Below are 20434 nucleotides of genomic sequence, written 5' to 3' on the forward strand. Positions count from 1 at the left end.
CTGCCCTATGCTAAACCAAACACAAGGCACCTTTTACCAGGCTTAGGCTATGTTTACACTACAGCTTATGTCACTCAGGGGTGTGAATAAACTACCCCGAGTGACATAAGTTACACAAACATAAACACCGGTGTGTACAGTGCTTTGTTGGTGGGAGAGCTTCTCCTGCCGATGCAGCTACCGCCTCTCGTGGAGGTGGTTTTATTATGCCGATGGAGAGCCCTGTCAGCACAGAGCATCTTCACCAGATGTGCTACAGCTGCACCGCTGCAGTGCTGTATGTGTAGACAAGCTTTAAGGGTGTCCAGATGGGGACTTATACTGGTATAAAACTATGCTGGATTAAATTCACACTTTCGGTTATATCCCAATCCCCAAAAATTCCCTTATAGACAAGGCCTTAGGTTCCTAAATCACTTGCAGATGCATCTTAAACTTTTCAAAAGTGCCTCTCTCATGTCTTCTTCCGTCGGTTGCACAATGCTGAGCCCTGAGAGCACTCGACACATAATAGACCCTATTTAGTATTCAAAACATAATGTAAAAGTGTCCTGAAGCAGTTTTGATTTATTTGAAGAGAAATTAACTGTTGTGTGATAAAAACCTCAGAAATTTCCTGACAATGAGATGACAGAGTCTGTGAATCAACTCCCATGGACTGTGGTTGAGCCTCCCCTCCTTCTTTAAAACCTTTAGATTTTTAATGCACTTTACAAATAGCAGCAGCAGCTTTAAAGAACTAAAAACAGAATAGGTAAATACCTGAATGATGATGGCTCTGGCAACCAAAGTCCTGCCCTGAGAGCAGGGCCGGCTCCAGGGTTTTTGCCGCCCCAAGCAGCCGCTCCCCCGCCTCCTCCCCCACCCCCCCAAGCCACGATCTGTGGCACTTCGGCTGCAATTCAGCAGGAGGTCCTTCACTCCGAGCCAGAGTGAGGGACCCTCCGCCGAATAGCTGGACATGCCGCCCCCCTCCGGAGTGGCCGCCCCAAGCACCTGCTTGCTAATCTGGTGCCTGGAGCCGGCCCTGCCTGAGAGCATCTAGTGTGAGGCTAATGCTGACAAGCAGGAATGAAAAAACACTGTCAGATTAGAAACTCCATTGCTCCCCAAGTTCTAAAATCAGCTTGATAAGACTAGCAGGGGCTGAGGGAGAGGGGAGTTATAGAGATGAAATAGAGCCATTCTGATCTAAATGAGGAAGCCAAGCCAGGAGCTGGCCGAAGCGGTGACTGGGCCACTGAAAAATTAACTGATTGACATCTTACACTCTGGAAAGTACTGTACATAGCAATTTATTGAGATTGAAATCAGCACATTTCAGTTCTCTCTCTGACTGCTAACAGCACCCTCAAGGCAGGAAGAGAAAAGCTCATCCCTGCATGCAGCAGGCAAAACCTTACTTCAAAGCCTTCATTGTGCTAGGGCTGGAAGCACAATGGTTTGTAAGGCTGACCAAGGGAGGCAACCTACTCTAGCTCTTAAGCTAGGAAGGCCTCATTCATTCTCACTGGATAAATGCAGTTGCTGGCAAATTCCATCATGCACACAGATTGTAAAGCACCTTCCTACCCACACGCTTGCCTCCTCCCCCTCCCCTACTCATGTTAAGTAGGTGGGTTAAGTGCATGTTGATTATATAACATAGGGAGCCCAGCTCTGCGCACCACTTCCGCCCAGAAAACACCACCAACCAAGGTTTGCTAATCCTCCTTCTGCTGCTTCCACAAATAAACAAGGTGCCTGTGTTTTGGGGTTTATTTCCTTCTGCTATTTCATTTTGAACGAGCACTGTAAAGATAAGCTATCTCTTTTCTTGCCATGGACTAGATATCGAGCACAGCTCTGCCTGAGAGAGCAAGGTGCAGAGGAAAACACCCTGAGCACGTAAGAAGCAGTGTGACCTAGTGGACAAGGCACTGCACTCAGGAGTCCTGTGTTGGCAATTCAGCTGCTCTGACCTTGGACAAGTCACTTCTCTTTGTGCCTCTGCTTCTTCTCTCACCCTTTATCTGTCTTCTTTAGAGTGCAAGGTCTTCAGGCCAGGAACTGTTTCTTACTGTGTTTATATAGCACCTAAAGGAATGGGGCCCTACTCGTGGTTGGGACCTCTGAGCACTACTATGATACAAATAATAACAGCATTCAAATGCACAGGGTTAAACTGTGGGCACAGGGGCTTTGTGGAAAGAAATCTTCTAGTAGCGCATCAGAGCAGTCTCTTCTGTTAAGATCAGGTGAACATAACCCATGTGATCAATACCTTGCAATTGCAGAGTGGAGACTAGTATTGATTAGCCATAATGGTGCTTCTAGGGGTATAATAGCAAATCATTCAACTAAGGAATCTACATCAAACAACTACTTTGTGCAAGATCTTACCCTTCATATTTCCCCCTCCTTAAACTTCATTACAGCCCCATTTTCCTGTAATTAAGGAAGGAATCGTAACTGTCCTGAGGAATCACACCAGGAAGCCCATTTCCTTCTTGCTCAAAGGCCATCGGCATACAGCCCCAACCTCCTTTTAAAAAGTAGCTGAGATGAATGTTAGAAGGATCAAGAAATAGGCAGATCAAATAGGTCAACAAGCAAAGCAATAGTCTGACATCTGCCCAGCTGAATGATTCAGCAGTTTCTGAAGCAACCCTGAGGAGAGTGAACCCTTCACAAAGATCCTTCATTGCTGACGCAATAAATGCAGCAGAGTCGCCCTCCGGCTTGGCAAAAAATGGGATGACAGGCATGTTTTCAGCAGAAGGCTAGTGAAGGGAGGATGGGCCAGTTAGCTCCCATTTAAACAAATTGAATGGGTTGCTATGGAAACCTTGAGCATTTAAAAAAAAAAAAAGGAATGCAGTTTCCATTTCGAGACTGAAAGTGTTTATGACCTGAAAAGGCAAAGCTAGTGTTAAATGCTTTTTAGCCAAGTCAATGATGCCAGCACTTGAGGAGGATATTCTGGGCTGCACGAGCACCTATCATCTGTCACTTGTCCTAAACCCTATGATGAAAATCTACCCCTTTCTGCCAGGACTGCTGCACCGGGCTCTTCAGCGTAACCCCTTCACTGCTGTCCCACCTCTCTGTGAATTAGTGTTCAGGAGGTAACTTGGCCACATCTATCAGACCCAAAGGGAGAAAAATAAAAATGGAGGGAATTAATCTGACATGGTACAAATGAAGTAAATCTAAAAACACCCTACCCTCGAACAGAGATTTTTCCATAAAAAGACACACGTCAGGGGTGCCATGAATCCCACTAGAACCATACTATTACTATAGATTTTACTTGGAAGGTGCTCAGATACTACAGTGATGGGTAACAATATAAAACCCCAAGGTAGTTTCATATGCAACCTAAACCTCATCAAGAGGTTTATACAGGAATACTCAATGCAAGTACTAGAGGAATAAGGGTTACAGCAAAGAATGGGGAGACAGGAAGTATTAATGTGATATAAGGCATTAACTTGCTGTATGACTGTGGATCAATCAGTGCTAGTTTCAAAATGGCCACCATTTTGCATTGCTCTGAATGAGAGAGAGAGGCCAGAGCTCATCCATACCAAAGTTGGCCACTGCCTCCATTATCCTACTTCTCTTCACCATCCCTCAGGGGAGCTTGGTTTCACGCATCTGGAACAATAGGAGGTAGCAGCCATTTTGAAAGAGGGCATCTTAATGGAGGACAATTTATAGCCTCACTTCAATTGAAAAAAGTGTGAGATGATGGCCATTTTGAAAGAATGCGTTCTTCACATTTCTCTAAAGGAGAAGATTTTAATGAAGTAGCCTCTGCTGACAGATAAGCATTCAGTTATATAAAAAAAAAGGCTCAAAAATTACCATGCATCCTAAGTATATTTTTTTAAAAATACCCATTGTGCTGCACTATGTGTTGTGCATTATGCACAATGTGCTGCAATCTAAAGCAGCTGTAAACCCACTTTAAGTGGCCAATATGTTCAGGCTTCTCTAGAGTGGTGTACAGCAACCAATGCATCCTAAGGAATTTGGCCCTAAAAGGTTAAAAAAAATGTAGATGTATTTTTAGGTAAGTACCTATCTTCATATTGTTATAAATATCATATGGCTAGATTTTCTGAGTTTCTTGTTTTATGATCATGAGTATGAAAATTTTAATTGAAAAAAGATGGACATTCCATCACAGAAAAAATCTAAAGTCTTCAAAAGTCAATTTTAATCTGGGACCACAAACGCTGCAATGTCTTGATTATCATCACATGCTTATTGCATGGTGTCATTAGAGGGCAAAGTTAAGGATGCCCTGAGCATTTACATATCTTGTTTGGATTTAAGTTTAACCTTGCCTCTGAATCTTCTGCTTATTTAGGGGATAATTACAATATATTTTATCCTAGATTACCGATATGTATTTTCAACCTTCACTCCCTCTCTTACTCTAGTTTTTGCCTGGGAATACTATGTAGTCTATTATACAGGCCTAGGATGAACGAGAAAGACACTCTGGCGAGTGAGGGGTATACTCTAATTCTAAAAAAAGTCTTTTGGATGAAATATTTCATATTCAGTCTCAGAGAGGATTTTTTTTTTCAAATCTGTAAAATCAGAACAAAATCCCTTCAACTACCTTTGAGTTATCAAAAGGTACAATACAACATTTTCCATTTAAAATAAATTTTAGGCCACTGCTATACTCAAAGAATGAAAAAAAAATATGGCTGAAGTTTATTACTTGAAATTTCAGTTTTGCTGATCCTCAGTGAGGCCTAGGCCTTTCTGCTGTCAGGACCCACCCTCCCATCCACATTAAATCAGCATTATGAGCATTGAAATCTTATCTTTGTGCATGGTAACTTTGGGAGCTATGGACTATCAGGGCTAGTATCTACACACAAAACTTCCTCTGTAGATAGATTTCAATGTAGAAACAGATTCTGAGCCAGATTCTCTCTGCCTATTCTGGCCATTTTCTGCTGCTCAAGGAGTGCAAAATGGTAGACAGTTGCCCTACCCGGCTAGCTGATTATTTCTCCAGTGTGGGGAAGTTTTCACCTGGCATAAAGAGGCATTTTCAGCCTTTATGCCAACTACCCCACCCACACGATGTATGGGACAGGAGAGAGCATGACACAGCAGACTTTCACTCAACCAATTCTCAACTGATGTGTGGTCCCAGAGGAAACACAGCCAGTTGGCACAGAAGTTAGAGCAGCCCCTAAGCTCTCCTGTACCAACTGAATCTCAGCACAGGAGAGAATCTGGGTGCTTATGCATGGCTTTTAAAGTCTGTAGGAGTTGACCTCTCTACTGTGAAGCTTTCAGCACCTCAAGAGAAGGATTTATTTTTCTTGGGAATCCCACAGGGAAATTAAAATATAATTTATGTTAAGGTTACAAATCTCATGACTTCTAGAGTTTAAGTGCAAAAACTGTGGTTCTCATACTGTAGTAATTATGAATACAGCATGTGTGCTATATTGTCAATTTCTGGATTGGTATCTAAATGTCTACATAAATATGAATTTACAGAAACCACAAAATATACAGGATGTGTAGCATGGATGAGTTATTCTTCCATTTCCTCACTTTTTGAGCATTTAAATTCCTAACCTTAATATTACTAGTTAATAGAGAAACATGCATTAATGTATCAAAACCCCAATCAATGGGCATAGAGAAGCCAGTGGTAGGTTTAGAATCCATGGGTCAGACCTCCAGCTACAGTAAAATGTCAGAGCTCCATTGACTTCAACTGAGCTACAACAATTTACACAACTGATGATCTGGCCCTGTCTCTGGACATGGCAGGGTAAGGACTCTGTCAAGCTTAACACACACTTGCAGTTTATTCAAATAGGCTGATGTCCCCTTTCCCTTTTTCACACTTTACAGGCAGAAGTAAAGGCGGCTCACTATCTGAAGTAACCATTGGACTGTGCTTCTGCCTGGATGTAGTGCTGGGCAGTAATGAAAGTTACATACTTAAGTACAAGCCTCAGGCAGGAGTCAACTCAGGCACCTGGTTAAGGAGAAATAGTTCTTTTTGTAGGAACTACATCACCCAACATGGCACCAGGAGTCTGCGCACAGCACCAGATGACAACAGAAAGCAAAGCAAAGCAAAGCAAAGGGCTGTATCCTTCAACACCAACTTCTTGTAGTTTTATCAGACCCTTCCATCTGAAAGTAAGAAACCGAGTCAGGATAACGTCAGGAAACCAGGGTGAAAAAAAACCCCAAAAGCATCTAAAAAAACCCTGGGTTTATCTACATAACCTCTTCATTTTAATAACTCTTTCCCATCAACATTCATGCACTTTAGAAATACAGTTTTAAATGCTGTACAGTGCTTTAGGCAGACATCATAACAGTATTATACTGGTGTGATTCACTGAGAAATCAATTCTGCCCAATTTAGAGCTTGAGTACTGCAGTGGCTTGAGAGTTTATCCTTTACAATCACCAATAAAAATGAAAATTTACGCATAGCAGACAATTAGTCACTTGACTGTTGTCAGCAGGAAACAATTTTCTTCCATAATGTAGGACATAGCACTGGCTAATCAGAAGCAGACTTTTTCTAAATGCTGACTTACTCTGACAAGAGAGAGGGGCATCATCAAGCTTAGCTTAACTGATGTGAGACAATGCAGAGAATGTTTATCAATGCTTGTGGTCCCACATTATATAGAAAATGAACATGTACCATCCTGCAGCCTAGCATAGCTGACGAACAAGTAACTGTAGAGAGTATTTAGCCACATATGGGCATATCTGGCTTTGCTTAACAGTGACCATGAATTCATTGGTTACAATAGCAAGCAAGACAGGTAGGCAAGGCAAGCTTTTAAGAGTTCCTGCAAGACTACCTAGAATTGGGTTTTAGCTGCTGTTTGCCTGTCTGGAACACAAGAGGTTTGATGGAAGTGTTTTTCACTATAACCTGAATTTGTGAGACTACACATATATACAGAAGAATTTTCTAATGGTCAGAGAGCAGGATGAGGAGTCAGGAATGGTGGGTTCTCATAACAATGGGGAAATAATTTAGGCTCAAATCTTCAAACGTAGTCAGTAGTTTTGGGCACCCAATTTGAGATATCCAAGGCCAGAGTTTCAGAGGTGCTGGACACCCATAACTCCAACTGAAGTCAATGGAAGTTGCAAGTACTCAGTATTGCTGAAAAATCAGACCTTAAGTATTTCAAATACAGAGTCTCAAAATCTGAAGCACCCACAGTCCTTGGCCACTTTTCACAATGTTGACCTTAATTTCTTTGCAGCTTAGATTTCCTATTTATCAAATGGAAATAATATTCTTCAACCTTGTCGGGGTGGTGTAAGGCTTTATTTATTATTATTATTTATAGTGAAGCAGCAAGGCAACATAGTCTAGGGGGTAAGGCACCGGATTGGTAGTCAGGAGACATGAGTTCTACTCCTAGATTTGTCACTGACTTGTGGGTAAATCCCTTCTCATTTCTGTGCCTGTTTCCCCTCACACTCTTGTCTGTCTCACCTATCACTTAGGGCAAGAGCTGTTTGTATAACACATAGCACAAAGGAACCCTGATCTTGGTTGGTAGCCTCTAGGTGCTACTGTAATGCAAACAACAATACAACTTACCTCCTTTGTAAAGTGCTTTGTGATCTACAGAGTAAAAGTACTATGTAAGAGCTAGGTTATAGTATTTAAGGAAGGCTATGATTTTGTCATAGATATTTTTAGTAAAAGTCCCGGATTGGTCACGGGCAATAAACAAAAATTCACAGAAGCAGTGACCTGTCCCTTTTTACTAAAAATGTTCATAACCAATGGGGAGGGAGAAGGGTCCAGCATCCTGTCCTGCTGTGGCTGGAAGCTGCGGCCCCTGCCCAATAACTGGGAGTGACCCCAGCCCATGGAGGCTGGGGAGCTTCTGCTGCCCGGGGACCTCTGGGGGATCTCTCTCCCCCCCCCAGGCTGGGGAGCTCCGAGGGTTCCCCTGCTGGCAGCGGTAACTGAGGAGCTGCTGGGGGGTCTCAGGAACAGGGGAGCTCCGGGAAATTCCCTGCAGAGGCTGGGGAACGGTGGGGGATTCCCCTCCACTCTGGGCTGCAGGGGTACTCCACAGCTCTCAGCCACCACGGACAGTGGAGTACCCTGCAGCTCCCAGCTGCTGCAGGCTGAAGTCACGGAGGTCTGTGGAAGTCACGGAATCCGTGACTTCCGCAATCTCCATGACCAAATCGTAGCCTTAATTATAAGTGCACCAAGAGCCTCTGAGTTGATGTGCTACATAAGTGCAAAGTATTATTTATACAAACACCTACATGGTTTAATGTAGACCAGCATGACAGGATTATTTTATGTTACTTGTCTCAGCTATAAAAACCCATTCACATTTTGCCAGGGTAGTGGGGTGGTGGTAAAAAAGCACTGATCACTGAAGCTGCTTTCCCATGGGTGAACTTTCATATCTTTAATTTTATGCAAGCATTTTCACCTCTCTCAAAAGGGACAGGTCACTATTGTTTTTTAAAATCAAACAAAACAAAGTCTATGAATTAGCAAAATCAAATAGCATCTTATGTCTGAAAATATGACAGTATCATCTGCATGTTACAGGAAACTTGTGACTGTCACAGTTCTTCATGATGACAGCTCTGTTCCCTTCTCCCCATCAGATTTTTGACAGTAACTGTGAATCCATTATGGCTTCTTGCTCCAAACCAGCACTATGTCTGAGGCTTTGGATCAGATGTGATGTTATATCCAGTAATATCCAAAACAGTTGTCTTCATTCACCTTTGCATTCCCTCAGGGTGTGGATAAATGGTCCTAAATGTCAAGTTTATCCGTGGTTCCCTGGCATGATATTCCTTAGGTATCCGATGCTATAAACATTATGAACAAAAAGAATATGGGTTTGCATAATTAAAAACATTTAATATTCAAATACTAAAATCCTCATTTTACAGGATGGTGACACTCACTTTTTATAATAATTTGATAAGTCATAAAACCCATGTCCTGACTGCTCAGGGCCATTAAGAAACCCACAGAACTTTTTGTAACAGTAGAGTGGTTAGGCCAAATTACAACTTCATTAAGTTCTGTCTTCCTAAATTGCCTATGCACTTTCAAATGCATACTGTGTTTGTCACTGCCTCTCCTAAATGCAGGACCATTACATAGGAGTTTAAGTGGTGGGTGGAGTGATCTCTATATATCACTTGGAGCCGGTGGCACCTTAAAGACTAACAGATTTATTTGGGCACAAGCTTTCGTGGGTAAAAAACCCACTTCTTCAGATGCGTGGAGTGAAAATTACAGATACAGGCATAAATATACTGGCACATGAAGAGAAGGGAGTTACCTTACAAGTGGAGAACCAGCGCTGACAAGGCCAATTCAGTCAGGGTGGTCTGATGGTGTGGCTGAAATGGTTGGGTCCTATGATGGTGTTGCTAGAGTAGATATGGGAACAGGGTAGGCAACGGGGTTTGTTACAGGGATTGGTTCCTGGGTTAGTGTTTCTGTGGTGTGGTGTGTAGTTGGTGAGTATTTGCTTCAAGTTGGGGGGCTGTCTGAAAGTGAGGATTCACCTGCCTCCCAAGGTCTGCGAGAGTGAGGGATCGTTTTCCAGGATAGGTTGTAGATCGTTGATAATGTGCTGAAGAGGTTTTATCTGGGGGCTGTACGTGATGGCCAGTGGTGTTCTGTTATTTTCCTTGTTGAGCCTGTCCTGTAGTAGGTGACTTCTGGGTACCTGTCGCGCTCTGTCAATTGGTCTCCTCACTTCCCCAGGTAGGTATTGTACAGACAGACATCATCTTTCTCTCCAAGTGCAAACAGATGGACATCATACCAAATGGACTGAAGGTAAAAAATCCATTGCAATTGACGTACTACACTGACTATGGTGAGAAATTGTGCCACGCACTCTCAAAGAAATTGTGGAACCACCTGATCAGCATCCTGTACAGCAAACAGGAGGAGATCAAGAATCATCTCTCAAAACTGGAGACTCGTATACAAAAGTAACCTTCCACACAAACTTCCACGTGGCTGGACTTTACAAAAACGAGACAAGCCATTCACAACGCACACTTTACTTCTCTACAGAGGAAAAAGGACAGTAAACTAAACTCCTACATGCCACAGGGGGCTACAACAGTGGTACCCTTAACTCACCCAACAATATTGTTAATCTAGCCAACCACACACACAGCCCAGCAGAAGAGTCTGTCCTATCTCGGGGACTCTCTTTCTGCCCCACCACGCCCATGATACAGTTCCGCGGTGATCCAGAAGCCTACTTTCGCCATCTCTGACTCAAGGATTATTTTCAACACACCAATGAACAGCGCACTGACCGACAGGAACTCTCCTACCAACTCTACAAGAAGAAGAACTCTGCGTGGACTCCTCCTGATGGTCGAAATGACAGACTGGACTTCTATATACAGTGCTTCTGCAGCTGTGCACAGGCTGAAATAGTGAACAAACAGCATCACTTGCCCCATAACCTCAGCCATACAGAACGCAATGCCAACCACAGCCTCAGAAACAACTCTGACATTATAATTAAAGGGGCTGACAAAGGAGGTACCGTAGTCATCATCAACACATCTGATTATAAACAGAAGGCTGACAGGCAACTCTCCAACACCACATTCTACAGGCCACTGTCCTCCGATCCCATGAGGAGTACCAAAAGAAACTATACCATCTGCTCAAAAACTCCCTGCTATAGCATGGGAACCAATCTATACAGACACACCCCTAGAGCCCCGAGCAGGGCTATTCTATCTGCTACCCAAGTTCCATAAACCTGGAAATCCTGGACGCTTCATCATCTCAGGCTTTGGCATTCTTACAGGAAGATTATTGGCTATTTGGACTCTCTCCTCTGACCCTACGCTACCAGCACTCCTAGCTATCTTCGAGACTCCACTGACTTCCTGAGGAAACTACAATGCATTGGTGATCTTCCTGAAAACACCATCCTGGCCACCATGGATGTAGAAGCTCTTTACACCAATATTCAACACAAGGATGGCCTACAAGCTGTGAGGAACAGTATCCCTGATGGGGCCACGGCACACCTGGTGGCTGAGCTTTGTGACTTTGATTTCAACAATTTCCACACCACCATCAGCCTCAGCCTGGACCAATCCACACAAGAGATCCACTTCCTGGACACTACCATGCAAATAAGTGATGGTCACATAAACACTACCCTATACCGGAAACCTGACTGCTATACTTGCCTACATGCCTCCAGCTTCCATCCAGGACACATCACACGATCCATTGTCTACAGCCATGCCCGAAGATACAACCGCATTTGCTCCAATTCCTCAGACAGAGACAAACACCTACAAGATCTTTATCAAGCATTCTTAAAACTATAATACCCACCTGGGGAAGTGAGGAGACCAATTGACAGAGCGAGACGGGTACCCAGAAGTCACCTACTACAGGACAGGCTCAACAAGGAAAATAACAGAACACCACTGGCCATCACGTACAGCCCCCAGATAAAACCTCTTCAGCACATTATCAACGATCTACAACCTATCCTGGAAAACAATCCCTCACTCTCGCAGACCTTGGGAGGCAGGTGAATCCTCACTTTCAGACAGCCCCCCAACTTGAAGCAAATACTCACCAACTACATACATCACCACAGAAACACTAACCCAGGAAAAAATCCCTGTAACAAACCCCTATTCTGCCTACGTTGCCTACTCTGTCCCCATATCTACTCTACCGACACCATCAGAGGACCCAACCACAACAGCCACACCATCAAGGGCTCATTCACCTGCACATCTACTAATGTGATATATGTCATCATGTGCCAGCAATGCCCCTCTGCCATGTACATTGGCCAAACCGGACAGTCTCTACGTAGAAGAATAAATGGACACAAATCAGACATCAGGAATGGTAACATACAAAAGCCAGTAGGAGAACACTTCAATCTCCCTGGATGTTCAATAACAGATTTAAAAGTAGCCATTCTTCAACAAAAAAACTTCAAAAACAGACTTCAAAGAGAAAATGCAGAGCTACAATTCATTTGCAAACTTAACATCATTAATTTGGGTTTGAATAGGGACTGGGAGTGGCTGGCTCACTATAAAAGCAATTTTCCCTCTCTTGGTATTGACACCACCTCATCAATTATTGGGAGTGGACCACATCCACTCTGACTGAATTGGGCTTATCAACACTGGTTCTCCACTTGTAAGACAACTCCCTTCTCTTCACGTACCAGTATATTTATGCTTGTATCTGTAATTTTCACTCCATGCATCTGAAGAAGTGGTTTTCTTACCCAGGAAAGCTTATGCCCAAATAAATCTGTTAATCTTTAAGGTGCCACCGGATTCCTCATTGTTTTTGTGGATACAGACTAACATGGCTACCTCTCTGATATATATCACTTATTGATCTTGCAGAGATGCTGTTCAGCTTAAGCTATTAATTTTGTGGGATGCATTGAGATTCTTTATGGAAAGAACTGTTAATATATAGTGAAGCGTCATGTTATTGCATAACACACATCTCCCAACAGCTTTCCCAGTAACTCATGTCCCCACTGGCGTAGTTTGTGGAATTGAGAAAACTATACCACAATGGGAAAAAGCTTGTTCACGTTGCTCAAATATTCTCACCTGCCAGTCTTCCTGGGTAGCTCCCTCCATCATCAGTAAAGTTCCATGAGGCAATGGGATCCGCACTCTTTCCACATAAGTATAGTCCCCATTCTCTTCCTAGAAAAAAGAAATAAAAATACAGAAGTGTGTGCAGAAGAGGGAAACACTGCATTAGGGGACTCCACATCAGAGCTTAAAACAAGAAAGGGGTTCCTCAGCAGATTATCAATTAAGACTTTGGTCTGATAAGGTTCTCATTGTATCATGAAGAGCAGTTATACCACTCCGTGTGTCACTGTAAGGCAGCAGCTATATTTCACCAAGGTTCATAATTTTAAGGCCAGAAGGAACTATGATTAGTTAGTCTGACCTCATCTGTAACACCTAGAATTTCACCAAGTGATTCCTGCATCAAGACCATCACTTCCAGCTGAGTTAGACTACAGCATATAATTTAGATAGGCATTCGGCCTTGCTTTAAAGACTTCAAGTAATGGAGAATCCACCACATCCCTAGGGTAAGTTGTTCCAATGGTTACCGTAATTAACCTCTATAAAAGAAATCATGCCTTATTTCTAATCTGAATTTGTCTAGCTTCAGCTTACATCCATTATATATTTTATTCTGCTTTTGTCCGTCTGTTAGATTAAGGAGCCTCTACTACGCAAAATCTCCCCATGTAGGTTCTTGTAGACCATGACCACGTCGCCTCTTAAATTTCATTTTGTTAAGCTAAATAGATTAAGTTTCTTTATTCTCTATGTGAGGCAGGTTTTCCAGATCTCATTTCATGCTTGTAACTCTTCACAATCCTTTTCAATTTATCAACATTCTTTTAAAAGAGTGGTCATCAAAATTGGACACACTATTCTAGCATTGGTCTCACAAATGCCATATACAATGGTAGTAACACCTTTCTACTTCTACTTATTCGTCCCCTGACTATACGTCCAAAGATTGCATTTGCTTTCTTTGTCACCACATTGCACTGCTAACTCATATTCAGTTGGTTATCCACTATGATCCCTAAAGTCCTGTCTCAGTTGTTGCTTTCCAAAATACAGTCCTACATCTTATAAGTGACCTACCATTCTTGGTTCCTCAATGCAGGACGTGTGTTTATTTGTATTAAGATGCATATGTGACCATATGCACCTGGGGTAGCCCTCACTGGAAATGCCAAGGTCAGGGCAGGCTGCGAAAAGCTGTGCAGATACTCCCAAGACTGGTGGGTAACAAAGAAGTTAAACTCCCCAACCAGTCACAAACTGTGCTTCTGATCCACACTGGTTATCAAGAAGCACAAAAAAAAAAAGGGGGGGGGATGTGGGGGGAATCTCACAGCCCCCTTCTTGTACTCCACTTCTCTGGCTCCCAGTCAACACAACTTCTCACCGAACTGGACCTATTTTAAAATTCTTCCACTATATAAAATGTTCTTCTGACCCCAAAGGACCAGCCCCATTGCCAGGTCAGTATTAGGTTGGATCTTACCCAAAATACCATGCTGCCAGCCAATCCTTTATAATAAACCTTTAATTTTAGAGACTAAAGAAAAAGGAAAGAACAAGAAGAGAGATGTTAAATGGTAAAACAGTTACATACATACAAAGATTCAACATCCATGTATCAGGTTCTTAGCAGTATTGGTGAGTTTGCTGGCTTGAAAGTCCCTCTGGAATACATTCACAACTTGGATGGGTCATTCAGTCCTTTGTTCAGAGACTCAGTTTGTAGCAAAGTTACTCAAGAGGTAAGAAGCAGGATTCAAGACAAAATGGAGATGGTGCAGCGTGTTTGAGATCCCTGGTCTACACTACAGCACTACAACACTACACTGAAACCTGAATGAGAAAGTTGTAGTGCTGTAAAGTGCCAGTGTAGATAAGCTCTTAGGCCCCGTCTACACTAGCAAGTTTCTGGGCAGTAAAGCAGCTTTCTGCGCCGTTACTCCCGAGGTGTACACACAGACAAGCCACTTCGTGTGCAGAAACTATGCAGTTGTAGTGCTCTAAAAAAAAAAAAAAAAAAAAAAAAAAAAAAATCACCCCGAGAGGCATGGAGCTTTCTGTGCCGGGGCTACAGCGCTGCGATTGGCCTCTGAGAGGTGTCCCACAATGCCTGTTCTCACCTCTCTGGTCATCGGTTTGAACTCTAGTATAGTGCTAATTTTTAAAATCAGAATGTCGTGCAGTACTAAATCAAATGTCTTACAGAAGTCTATTATGCCAACAGTTATCTTTGTGAACCAAACTTGTAATATCATCAAAAATGCTATCAAGATTGTTTGCCAAGACCTATATTCCATGAAACCAGATGGATAGGTATTAATTATGCTGCCATATTTTAATTCTTTATTGACTGTACCCCATATCAGCCTTAGCGTGATTTTACCTGGGATCCATGTTAGGCTAAGTGGCCTATAGTTACCTGGGTCATCCTGTTTACCCTTTTAAAATATTGACACATTAACTTTTTTCCCAGTCTTCTTGGACTTCGTCAGTATTCCAAAAGTTTTGTAAAATATCAACATCCATGGCTCAGAGAGCTCCTCATCAATTCTTTTCAAACTCTTGGGTACAAATTATCTGGTCTTTCAGATCTGAAAATGATTAGCGTTAGCAGTCTGTGTAACATTCTCCATACTTACTGTTACAATAGAAACTGTGTAATTATCACCGCAAACTGTGACATCATCCAGCTTCTTCGCAAATACAGAACTGAAATATTTATTGAACTCTTCTGCCTTGTCTGCACCACTACTGACAATTTTACCATCCCTGTCTAATAAATGTGTAAAGCTTTTCTGAAATGAGATATTCAGGGAAGTTTAAGGTAGAAATTCAGCTACAGAGTGTCTGCTTTAAACTGAAAAACTACTATTAAAAGGACAGACTCAAGGTGTTTTTATTTTTTGTTTATAACAAATGTTGGGAAGCATGAAACTGAAATCCGTCTTTATAATTTAAAAAAAAAAAAAAAAAAGTGCTGCACTGCAAAGACACGTACTAGTTCGTCATTGCAGGTTCAGTCCCAAGGACTAGGCTGCACAAAACATGGCTTTGTTATTGCAGCTTCCCCACGCTGTTCGCATAATGAATTGTTAATTTTAGGGTCTTTCCAACAGTTGGCTTCGAAGGTCACTTCTGAGGACTGAGCTACTGACTTTTTTCCCCTATAGGAATTGAGCGTAGGAGAAGACAGCAAGGGAGAAAACACTGAATCAATTATTTGTTCATGAAAAATATATACTGTGACTGTAAACAGATAAGGAAAAAATGTGGGTCATGTTTTAAGATTCTAAATGTTGACAGTGTCCCTGTAGACCAGTGGTTTTCAAACTACGGTCGCGGCAGCTCTGGTCAGCACTGCCAACCAGGCCGTTAAAAGTCCCGTCGGCGGTGCTGACTGGCTAAGGCAGGCTAGTCCCTAACTGTTCTGACACCACGTTGTGCCCTGGAAGCAGCCAGCAGCAGGTCTGGCTCCTGGGCGCGGGGGGGTCACAGGGCTCCGCGCGCTGACCCCACACCAAGCACGAACTCTGCACTCCCAGCCAATGGGAGCTTGGGGGGCAATGCCTGTGGGTGAGAGCCGTGAGAAGCCGCTTGCACGCCTCCGCCTAAGAGCTGGACCTGCTGCTGGCCACTTCTGGGGTGCAGCATGGTCCACGGTGCCAAGACAGGCAGGAAGCCTGTCTTAGCACCCCCGCTGCGCCTCTGATCAGGAGCCACCCGAGGTAAGCCCGCACCACAACCCCGTGCCCCAATCCCCCCAAATCTGGAGCCCCCTCCTGCACCCCAAGCCCTGCATCTCTGGCCCCACCCCAGAGCCTGCATGCCCAGCCCAGAGCCCTGACCCCCTCCCACACCCCAACCCCAATCCTGAGCCCCCCCCCAACCAAGAAACCCTCCTGCACCCCAAACACCTCATCCCCAGCTCCATTGGGTTGCAGGCATCAACAATTTTCTTCAACTGGGTCGTCAGAAAAAATGTTTGAAAACCACTGCTGTAGAGCACAATCATACAGAACAGATGCTCAAGTTGTTTTTTCCCCATTTCACTTATTTATTTATAATTACAGAGGCAGTCTCTCTTCCTGTTTCTTATAATGGTTGGTGCAGGCTCCTAAAATCACACTCATTGCAGTTGGCCTGGAGGAGATTAGGGAAGGCATTGCTAAAATGTTCCAGCCCTTGCTCAAGATGGCAATTACTCCCAAGTGAATTAAACACAGCCTGTCACTAGTAGAATGGAATACATCAGATGAAATGGGGCTGTGCTTCAGGGGAAAGAGATAAGATAGGCCACAACTTATTGTGTCATCTGAAAGACTACTGTATCCTCCGCAAGACAAGTGGAGCCCATGTCATTTTGAAACATTGTAGCACAATTCAGACTAGAAGACGGTTATTAGAATAAGATTCTATCTTGCCTGAAGCAAAGGGATAGTTGCCTCACACTGAAACACCACTATTTGTGAAACAGCAAGTGTTACAAGACCTCAACTTTCAGATACCTACACATGGAATTATACAGGAATAACTATTCCCAAAAAACTCCATGTATGGATGCTCTAATTCTGGAATAAATGTCCTTGAATGATGCCACATGTGGACATTTATTGCAGAATTAGAGCACCCACACAGAGTTATTGAGATAGCTATTCCAGAATAACTCCATATTGCAGACAAGTAACAGAGGACAATGAATGGTTTGATAAATACCCAGGAGACGCTACTTACCTGTACAGTAACTGCAGTTATTCAAAATGTGTTGTTCCTATAGAGTATAGACACTCCACTTCAGATACACATGTGCTTTTGATAGAGATTTTTGGGAACAGTGTCTGTGGGTCTGCACCTGCGCTGTACATATCCTTGGGCTCTTAAGGAATCTGTATATTGTGGGGTGTGTGAATGTGGAAACTCCACCCGCAAGACAGTGAAAAGCCTTAAAAGTGGCTCTCGTTGGAGCTCACCAACAGGCCTGAGGTCCTTAAGCTCAACTGGTAGTTGAGTATGCAAGTGAGGTGGGACTCTGATGGGGACAGTCCTCCTTTGGGTGAACCAGAAGTGAAAGCGCTTCCATTTTTGCAGATTTAGCACTCTGAGGTGTAGGATTGGCCTCCATCTTCCCTTTTTCTTAGGGACTGGAAGCCACTTTGGGACTGGAGGTGGAATCTGTACTGGGGATGGTGCCAAGACTGGCGGTCAGGTTGGTAGATACTTGCTGGTTTAACGGTACTATCAGGTGATCCCTTTTGGTACTGGCCAAAAGAGGAGAGTTGGGTTCCTGAAGGATAAAGAAGTCTTGTGGGAGCAGCAATGAGCTCAGTACCGGTGAGGTGAGTTGTTGGGCTGCCTGCTGTGATGTAGCTGCCAGTACCAGAGGTGGCATGAGCAAGCAATCTGTATGTTCTGTAAGCTCTTGGCCTGTTAAGAGTATGCGGTACCAGAAGAGCTACTACCAAGGGAGTTGGTGTTGATGCTGATCTCCTTGCAGAGTCCTTATGTCAAAAGGGCTCAGTACTGGATGTCAAGACTGGTACCAAACAGGGCTTCTCGGCATGAGAAGACCCAGAAGTCTTCTTTGAAGGTGGGCGAGACTCAGCATCAGGAAGGAGAGGAGCGTCCGCTGTACCCACACCAGGACACGAGGACACTTTAGCAACTGATCTTTGGGAAGATTTTTCCTTTGTACTTGATTTGGGCCTCTTCTTCTTAGCATGTTTTGGGGGTTCTGAAACGGCTTGCCAGAGCTTAGATGTTGGAGGTCGATGGGGCATTTGGGTCTCTTCAGACCAATGTACAGGGAGGGAAGATGGAACAGACCTTGCAAAGTTTAAAACCTGGGGTTTTGACCATACTTTGGACACAGAGGCAGCCCCAAACAAAGGGGGAACTGAGGTGGCAGGAAGCCCTTGCTGTCAAGGAAGGAGGAATACATACAGTGCAAAAAACAAACAAACAAAGAGTCTGAAAACAAAGAAAATCAATTAAATTCAAAATAAGTAAAAAGAATAAATCAAGTAAGAAGGCAAAGTTCACAAGCTAACTACAGATACAGCAAGGCTCAGTCTCAGGCTGCAGGCGGCTGAGAAGGAACTGCAGCAGCAGGGGATCCTACCTTCCCTATGCACGCTCAGACCAGAGCCCAGGGATAGGTATGGCACAGGGGCAAACCTGTGGACAATGCTACTGAAAATCTCCAATCAAAGGCCCATAGGCACATGTGCATCTGACGTGGAGTGCCCACAGGGACAACTACAGTACTTGAAGAACTTGGTATTTTAAAGTGTTATTTTAAAAATCACTACAGACCAAAGCTATTTTCCATTAATTAAAACAAAACAAAAAAACAGGTCTAAATTTTCAAAAAGGACATTATTTTGGGTGCTTCATTTTAGTGTGCCCAACTTGACTCACTTTACAAGGACAAGTGCCCAGTGCTTTCTGAAAATCAGAGTATCAGTCAATATCACCTGAAAATGTAGGCCTCAGAGTTTAAATGAGAGAGTAAATTTGGGTATGAACAATTCCTAATGCAAAACCAACAAGGACAAGAGGAATATGGATGAAAGGCTTAGCAGATAAAGCCTTCACCTCTAAAATGGGAGTGTTAAATCCAGTGTGAGATTTAAGTGAAATAAGTTTGGTGGGTCTCAGATCAATTCCCAAATAAAGAGTTCCAAAAAACCAAAAAGCATGACATGATAGAATTGACTCAGAACTGCAGCCACATTTCCTCATGCCCAGGAAGAAACAGGGAGACAGAATGAGGCCATTCATACTGCCAGTGCTTGTGCTGGGAATAATGGAACCATTAGTGTTTCTCTTTGTGGCCTCTAAGGGCCCAGTCCTCTAAGGTTCTGAGTATACATGGCTCCTATTGAAGTCTGAGAGTGCTGAAGGTGTTCAGCGCTGTTCAGAATACAGGCTAGCATGCTCTTTGCAAGGACAATGTTTATTTGAAAAAGGCATAATGAGGCACCCAAGAATTTTTGGACAATCATCTTGATCTGTTAGAAGCATCCCTAGCAATCCATATGCAAAGATAAAGATTTGGGGTGGAGGGGTTTGGTTTTTTAACTTCAGAGAGAGAGAGAAGGTTTTTTGTTTTTAAAACAGAAGTTATAAAAAGTCCATGACTGCTGACAAACAGCAGATACATAAATACCATTATGAAAGCTCTGTTTCATTTCACAGGATTACATCATGTTATTTTATGTCTGGACAAGAACAAACTCTTCATCTTTGCCTCCTGATCTTCTTGGTTAAAATGGATTGGAAGATTTGATCTGATAAGAGACCCTATCTGTTGAAGTATTGTCAGGAAAGTGGCTATGTATAAACAACACCCTTGTCTGCAGTCCTCATTGCAGAATCTTTACCTTTGGAGCTGATGTTAGAAGAACAATCCAGGTGGGTTTTCAGAACCATTTGCTGTGCTGGCACTTAAAAGTGATTCTTTGATTTTTAAGGTGAGTAAATGTGATGTTTTAAATACCTGAAAATAAATCTGGAGAAACACATGGTCACTTTTATATAATCAGCTTGGTCAATTCTGTATACTCTTAGAAAAGGAGTAGCCCCTGAAACGCAGGCCTACAAAAGGAACTGGCCTGCATTTTGGTGCACTGAGATTAGCTGCTCTAATAGTTTTCAGCTGTACACTCAATAAAAGCCTGGGTTTATACTGCCCCAGCCAAACAGGTAAAATTGTTTCAAGTCCATCTTTAACTAGATATAGTTTATAATTAGGAAAGCTGCTGGCTTAGCTGGTAGGAAGCAGTAA

The 20434-nt window shown here is 43.1% G+C and overlaps 1 protein-coding gene across 2 annotated transcripts in view; it reads right to left on the reverse strand.

Moving 5' to 3' along the window:
• Positions 1 to 8421: 8421 nt before the first annotated feature.
• ALKBH3 (alkB homolog 3, alpha-ketoglutarate dependent dioxygenase) overlaps positions 8422 to 20434 on the reverse strand; it is a 51768-nt gene continuing 39755 nt past the window's right edge. For both annotated transcript variants that reach the window (XM_034769628.1, XM_034769629.1), the window contains exons 9-10: positions 12658 to 12756; positions 8422 to 8865 (exon numbers count right to left, since the gene is read on the reverse strand). In XM_034769628.1, the coding sequence (XP_034625519.1) occupies positions 8773 to 8865; positions 12658 to 12756 (192 nt within the window). In that variant the 3' untranslated portion in view covers positions 8422 to 8772. The remainder of the gene's footprint in view (positions 8866 to 12657; positions 12757 to 20434) is intronic.

The sequence above is a fragment of the Trachemys scripta genome, chromosome 4, assembly GCF_013100865.1.
Source record: "Trachemys scripta elegans isolate TJP31775 chromosome 4, CAS_Tse_1.0, whole genome shotgun sequence".
Taxonomy (NCBI): domain Eukaryota; kingdom Metazoa; phylum Chordata; order Testudines; family Emydidae; genus Trachemys; species Trachemys scripta.